At 53.8% G+C, this 7,154-nt stretch overlaps 1 protein-coding gene across 1 annotated transcript in view; it reads right to left on the reverse strand.

Moving 5' to 3' along the window:
- Positions 1 to 3,084: 3,084 nt before the first annotated feature.
- Positions 3,085 to 7,154, reverse strand: part of TOP3B (DNA topoisomerase III beta) — a 23,846-nt gene continuing 19,776 nt past the window's right edge. The window contains exons 15-18 of the mRNA XM_023528298.1: positions 6,113 to 6,262; positions 5,643 to 5,743; positions 4,713 to 4,914; positions 3,085 to 3,670 (exon numbers count right to left, since the gene is read on the reverse strand). Of these exons, the coding sequence (XP_023384066.1) occupies positions 3,189 to 3,670; positions 4,713 to 4,914; positions 5,643 to 5,743; positions 6,113 to 6,262 (935 nt within the window). The 3' untranslated portion in view covers positions 3,085 to 3,188. The remainder of the gene's footprint in view (positions 3,671 to 4,712; positions 4,915 to 5,642; positions 5,744 to 6,112; positions 6,263 to 7,154) is intronic.

A 7,154-nucleotide genomic window follows, 5' to 3' on the forward strand; every position in this document is an offset into this window, starting at 1 on the left:
ATCAGTGTAGTTGTAAAGTATAATTTTAAAAAATCTATTTTATGGAGGAAGGAACCCTCAAAAGTCCTACGTGGCCCTGCCCACCTGTGTCCTTCCTTCCTAGGAATTAAGGCTCTGAGGTGCTTCACTAACAGGAGGGTTTGGGAACCTGGAGAACTAGCAGTTGCCTGAATAAAAAAAACCAAAAAACAAAAAACACACATTAGCGGTGGGAGTGGGTCTGGAAAGCAGGGGGTGTCTGGGCAGAGAAAGCAGGGTGGAAAGGGTGGTGACTCATCTCATTCTCCTACTCATGCCTTCCTAGATCCTGAAACCCCTTGTCAATGTGGTGATCCGAGCAAGGCCTGAGGCTACTTCTTATAACCTATGACTTTGGAGAAGTTCTTTAGCCCCTGCAAGCCTCAGTCTGCCTACCTGGAAAATGGTGACAATAGTAACCGATCTATCTCATAGGATTGTTGTGAGAAGCTGTGTCAGTATTTTTCAAAGTGTGTCTGGGACCACCTGTATCAGAATGACCGTGGGTGAAGTTTGAGAATCACAGTGAAGATGAGGTGGTGCCTGAGACAGGACTTCCCATACTGTAAAGTGGAGTGTCCGTGAGAGCTGAGGCTTCCTCAGCTGGGGCCCACATTTTTTGGAGCACTGATTCCATTCAAGGAAATGACGGCAAAGTGAGGTACTTCTACTTGGCCAGGAGCTTGTCTCTCATGGGCACTGGGCCAAGGACATGCCTGTGAGATTACTAGTGTCCTGTGGCTTCTGTCAACCCTTCCCTGTCTGCATTCTATCATGTCTCAGCCTGGCTTTGGCTTTCACTCCTGTAAAAGGAATTTCTTAATGTCGCCCAGCTAGAGACTCTGCTTCTGTCACAAGGCTGTGCCCCCATCGAGGTGGAGGAGCACCAAGGGCTCCCAAAGAGATCAGCCTGGATTTTCTTCCCATCTCTGCCCCCTCTGACTGAACTCTCTCCTGGTCCCCAAATGCCTCCTGTTTTGGAACCCCCCTCTGAGCCCTCTGCTCCCCTACCATGCAGATGGTTATAACACCTCCCTCCTCAGCTCTTCCTGTCCCCATGCCTTCACACATTGCTGGACTTATCATAGAGAGGGTTTCATATTGGTCTTGAGCTTTCAAACCATTGATGCTGTGACCTTGGAAAGGAAGTGCGAACCCTCGCCTCTGACTTTCCAGGCCACTTACAATGGGGCATCCACCTGGCTTCCTGTCTATAGCAGTGCTGCCTTCTAAAGGGGGCCCTGGGATCTCCCTTGGCTACTGGTATCTTCAGGTCTTCAAGAATCTGACCCATGCAGGTGGAGAGGGAATGGGTTCATATCTGCAGGTCTGTGGTACCTTCTGTTCAGCAGCCCTGGAAAGGGCTGCTACACTCATCTGAGCAAACACACCTGGGACACACAGTATCAATGTGTGCCAGGGTCTCAAGGTGATAGGGATGGGGTTTGTCAAGGACAACAGTATGTCCAGCCAATTCAGCGGGACAATCGGGCCTTGTTGCTGTGAGCCATTTGCAAAGATGGGAGGTCTGGTCTGCAGGGGTCCTGCCCTGTGCCCTCCTCAGAGCAGGCCAGCCTGCAGCCATTCACCTCATCTGCCTCAAGGGCAGAAGGTGCAGTGCCAAGGAGCACAGCAGACAGTTCTGGCTTAAAGTGGGCCTCTACTCTTCCTTGCCCTTGTAGCTATGTTGCAAGTAACAGCGGCATTTGGATGCAGTTGGATAGATGAAGTGAAGGGACCCAGAACAGAGTTCAGCTTTGAAAGCCAAGAGCCTTAAGATTCATGAACAAAGGACAACTGCAGAAAAAAAGAAATGAATCCTTTATTAGCCTTGTTTGAGGCTAAGAACACAGTGCAGAACCCTGGTAAGAAATGTAGTCTCTGCCCTCAAAGCCCAAACTGAGCCTCTACCTTTGCTGCCTCACTGGAGAGGTCCTAGAACATAAGGTGAGAAGGCTCTGGGTTTGCTCAATATGTGATTGGGCCATCGTGGTGACCCCGTGCCTCGGACCTGACCCACTACCAGATGTGGCTTTGTCAGTGCCCCAGAATCTGACCAGAGCAGGCAGGGAGTGGGAAAGGAGCACGAACCTGAGAATGCCCCCTCCTCTGAGACATCTTCCAAGCCGCTGCAGCACAGCTCCCCAGGGAGCCTGTTCTCAGGAGAAGCCTTTTAAAAGCTTCCAGAGAAGTTTCCCAAACCGTGTTCCAGGGAACATGGGGCCTCCAGGAAGTGGGAGCCTGGTGGGTGCAGTGCCTATGTGGAATGCCAGGTGAAGCCACGGGTTTATTGATGGTGGCTCTTCTCAGAGCCTTCTATGTTCTAGTGCACACTGTGAATCTATTGTCAAGATAGGGGGGTCCCTGTGCACAACATCTCTGATCGGCTCCTCGTACAAGTGTTCCACTGAATAGCCTGGAAAGCTGCTTTACTGGGGGTGGAGTTTCCAAAGCTCAGACAACATATGGCTGCCTAAGGTGGATGCTCCTCCAGGCCGGATAGAATTCAGGAAGGACAGGTGGGCAGGCAGCCATGGCTTGCACCCCACCACCACAGGCTGCTGTGGCTGAAAGGCTATTTTCTAAACCTGGCATGTGAACGGCTTACTATGGCACCCTCGTTGAGCTCCCTGCTGTAAGGTATGGGCTGTCTCTGTATGAGACGATAAGGGCTTGTCTGGGAACGAGAATCAGAACAGGCCCTGGGAGGCTGCCAGAGGCGCGGACCTGCTCAGAGACGCTGAGTGGGGAGTGTAGGGTCTGACCCTGAATGGTGAGCTGCAGTGAGCACTGGGGACAGAAAGCACTTCTCTCAGCCCCACTCCCTCCACCAGGCCTCCCTCCTGTGACATCTGCCTGGGTGACACAGCTACCACTTTCACACTTGGTGCCTGGGGTGACACAGCTACCACTTTCACACTTGGTGGGCTCCCTGCAGGCACCACTGGGGTGTGGGGAGAGCAGGCATTTAGGTGTGTGTAGAATGAAGGGAGATGTAGGGAGATAGGGACGGGAGGTGCAATGAGGAAATGGGTGGGGAGCACACAGTAACCCTCTGACACCAGCAAAAGGTCCCCAGATACTTGCTCTGGAGGAGACAAAATATGTTTTAATGATTTCCATGGCCCAAAGGACAACCACCTGGAGCCAAGGTGAGGATGGCAGGGCCATCATACAAAGTAGGCAGCCAGCGCTGACATCTTGTCCTTCGGCCGCCTGGCATTGGGCTTCCCTGCAGGCCGCCGGCCCCGGGCCCGCCCTCGGCCCTGCCGCCTCCCAGGCCCATTGCGGTGCATGGGGTGGCAGGAGGCTGCGTGCTTCAGCTCCACCAGCTCCTGGAAGACAGGGTCACAAAAGACACAGCCCGTGTGCTGCGTCTCGTCACCTGGGAGTGGGGACTTGGCCTTGTTGAAGTCCACATCGAGCAGGGCAGCCTCACAGGAGCTGCAGGTCTCAGAGGACACCCGCACACGATGGGCATTCTCGAAGCAGTGTGCCACCACGTTGCACTTGTTACAGGCCATCTTCCACTTGGGGCCCGAGGTGGGGTCCAGCACCAGCACCCCATTCTCGCATTCCACACACTGACCGATGCCCAGCATGCTCAGCGAGTGCTGGCAGGTGGGGTGCGTGCACTCGTTGCAGCCCATACCTGGTAAGGGGGGGGCAACCCATGAGGCACACCTGTCCCACCCACACAGTGCAGCATCTTCCACCCCACTCCTGGGGCCTCTTCCAGTGCCTCACAGTCAAGGGTCCCTCGTCCCAGCAGAAAGTGCTCCTCTGCTTTGTGTGCATTGGCCCTTGGCTCTGGAGCCCCCCATTCTCTGCTCATCTGAAACCTCCTCATGCTTTGAGGCACCCTCTCCCTGAGCGCACATCATTTCCAGAAGGCCTTCTTGGTGGCCTCCAGCCAAGTCCATAAGGCCTTCACTTTGCTTCCACACCTTGTTATAGGCAGCTCTGTGTGGCCCTCATTCCAGTGGGCCACATTGGCCACTGGCTACCCTGGAAGCTGCTGCAGGGCAGGGATGGACCTCAATGCCCCTGGAAGCACAGTGCAGACTATCTGCCCAAGGGAAAGGCTTGAATCAGGAGGGGTAAACCGAGACCCTTGAGGGCTCCCCAGGTCCCCTGGGAATGTGGGCAGATGCCTCACTCTTGCTGCATCTCGTTCCTGTTTGTAATATGGGGTGATGACACCCCAGGGGCTCTGCTGGGTACAAAGGAGACAGCATAGCTGAAGGTGAGCACTCTGGGCCCTGGCCCTCTTCAAACTCCTAGTTACGTTTCTCAGCCTCATATATTCTCCAGTAATAAACAAGAGGACGGAGAATGGCAGTGGACGCTGAGGGCACGCCCCTAGCTGCTGCCCCTCTCACTCACCCCAGCCCAGGAAGGAGTGTAGCACAGCTATTGCCCAGATCCCGAGTGACCTGACTATAGTCACCCGTCCAAATATGACCGGACAAAGTGTCAGACAGGCCAGCCGACACCTACGCAGTGCCCAAGTACACTCAGGGTCTCCTATGTTAGTACCAGCAGCACGGGAAGGGCTGGGGGAGGGATCCCTTCAGAGTCCAGCGTGGTGTTGGGCAGGGGCTAGTGCTGAACAGAGACCACAGATACCCAGAGGGGATGAAGGCAGCCCAGCTTGGGATGGAACAGCCGAAGTCCAGGGAGAAGGTGCTCACCTTTCTTCATGTCCCGGAAGGGCGGGTGGTTGTAGCAATAGGGGCACAGCGGGTAGCTCTTGCCTCGAGAGCCTGATGACCACAGGACCAGCTCGAAGTCATCCAGTGGGCACCGGAGTTCCTTGTAGAGCTTGATGGTGCCATTCTGGGGGAGTGTGTAGGTCTCATCACAGTGGGAGCAGTGCAGGCGGCTTGGCTTGGCCTGTAGCAATGCCAGGGGAGAGGCACAGAGTTGCTAGGGCCACCTGACTCGCCTGCCCTCATTCTCCCCATAACACAGAATACATAACATGTAAGTTTTAGTACATAACATGTAATACGTGATATATAACACACAATAAGTCCTATGTAATACATAATATGTAACATGTAATATATATTGTATAATACTAATACATATGCATACATATGTACAGAATATGTAAATACATCTGTAATATGCAGTACATCATATTTAATACATGTAAAGAATATGTAACATGTAATATGTAATACATAATATGCGATACATAATATATGACATATAACATATAATAGGTAATATGGTGCCGGGCAAGGACCTCTCAGGTAAGGATCCTGCCATGAGTCTTAGGACACTTGCTCCATGCATGAAGAAAGGCAATTCTAAAATCCTGGCATATATGTTAACGCCCATGATAGCAAGGAATGTGCTGCTAGAAACAGTGGACGACATGTGTTTAAGTGGCCTAACAGTTTATGTGTTCCTGGGGTCATGCGGACACTGGGTGTTTGTTGGCAAGGCTGCTTCAGGCTTCTGTTATTCTTCTATAACAACTGGGACAAAGAATATATTCCTGTATGACTGAGGACAAGGTGGAAGCCTATAGAGGTGATAAGACTTGCCTGAATCTGTGCACAAAGGCTCTATGGGTCAGAAGGGGCAGTGTTAGCCCTTCAACCCCCAATTACCTGGATGTACTTCATGAACCGGTGGCACTTCCCACAGCGGGAGAGGGGCTTGCCTGTGGCCGCCAGAGGTGAAAATGACACCTCCATCAATTCGTCCATGCCTGAAAGCAAGCGGTGTAGGAGAGTCATGGCATGCAGCAGTCCACCTCCCTGGCACGTGGACAGTGTAACCAGGAGGGCTGGAGGGGAGGCTACCACACGAGGTAGGAGATCTGTGAGTGAATACATCCCTCACCCCAAGGGTGGTGGGGTTTCCAAGCCAGCAAGGGGAACACAGCTGCAGCCCCATTTGTCAGACAAGCCGTGTGCCCTGAGTGTAAATGGCCCAGTGATGACCCACCGTCACCCCATCCTCCCAACAGAGGCCTGGAGCCTGAAGCCCAGATCTGGGGGCTGGTCTCACATGGGGAACTCTGGCGCCCTGAGCGGTGGCAGTCCTGACCTAAGAACAGGGTAGAGGCAGACCTTACCAGCGATGGAGTCAACAAAGTAGTGGAACTTCCTCTTGAAGACATCCAGGGTGTGGCCCAGGACTTGGCGGTAGTCAGCCTTGCCCTGGGCAATCAGGTTCAGCTGCTTCTCCACGGCGCTGCGGATAGTGGGAAGCACCAGCTCCGCATCTATAAGCGCGGGGATGCTGCTGTGAGTACTCGTACCCGAGGGGCTTTGGTCACTGGGGCAGCTCTGGCCAGAGTTGGAAGGCCCGAGGCTGGCTCCCACACACCCACTCCTTTCTGATCTCCCATCCAGAAAATCCCGTGTGGAGTTGCCAGAGACATCTGTGTCTAGGGCTGCATCACAGATGGGTTCCTGGCAGTCCTTGGGCCATGTCTATGCATCTCAGGACCTCAAAGGGACAAAACAGCACTGAAGACAGGACCCAGGCCTGGCAGAGAGCTGGTGTGTGGAGAGCCCTCACCTCCCTTTTTGGATCCTTTGCACTTGTTGGTTCATGATACACCATGCCGAACCTCTGCTGGAGCAGGTCCTGGGGTTGCCACTGAGCACCCTTGCAATGGGAGCTGGGGGCTCACCGCAGGGCCTATTGGAGGTGACAGTGGCAAGGAGTGCTGGTCAGCTGGCCTTACCGATCTTGTAGTAGCCGTGCACCAGGACAATGCCAAGGTTGGTGGGCTTGAGCCGGCGCCCGCTCTCCACGACAACGTAGTTGCGCTGGCAGATGTTATTTATGTGCACAGGAATACTGGCATCTGTCCCTGCAATGCACAAGGCCCTGGTGTCCCTCGGCCTGCCTGACACTTCTCATCAGACTGTGGGCTCCCCTTCACTCCCACCTGTCATGGGCATCTGGTTCTCGGCCCCTCTGGTGCTGCTCCCAGCCAGCACTATGCAGGCACCATACTAGGGGCTGTTCATGCACCGTCTTGTGAACCTGAGGATGATGCTCTCAGTGCCAGGTGTTTATTCCTATTTGACAGAGGCTCAGAGGGGTTAAGGAACTCTGTCAGGGTCACAGAACTTGTTCAACCTGTCCCTCACAGCTGGTAAGTG

This window comes from Pteropus vampyrus, unplaced genomic scaffold (assembly GCF_000151845.1).
Source record: "Pteropus vampyrus isolate Shadow unplaced genomic scaffold, Pvam_2.0 Scaffold23, whole genome shotgun sequence".
In the NCBI taxonomy this organism is placed as follows: domain Eukaryota; kingdom Metazoa; phylum Chordata; class Mammalia; order Chiroptera; family Pteropodidae; genus Pteropus; species Pteropus vampyrus.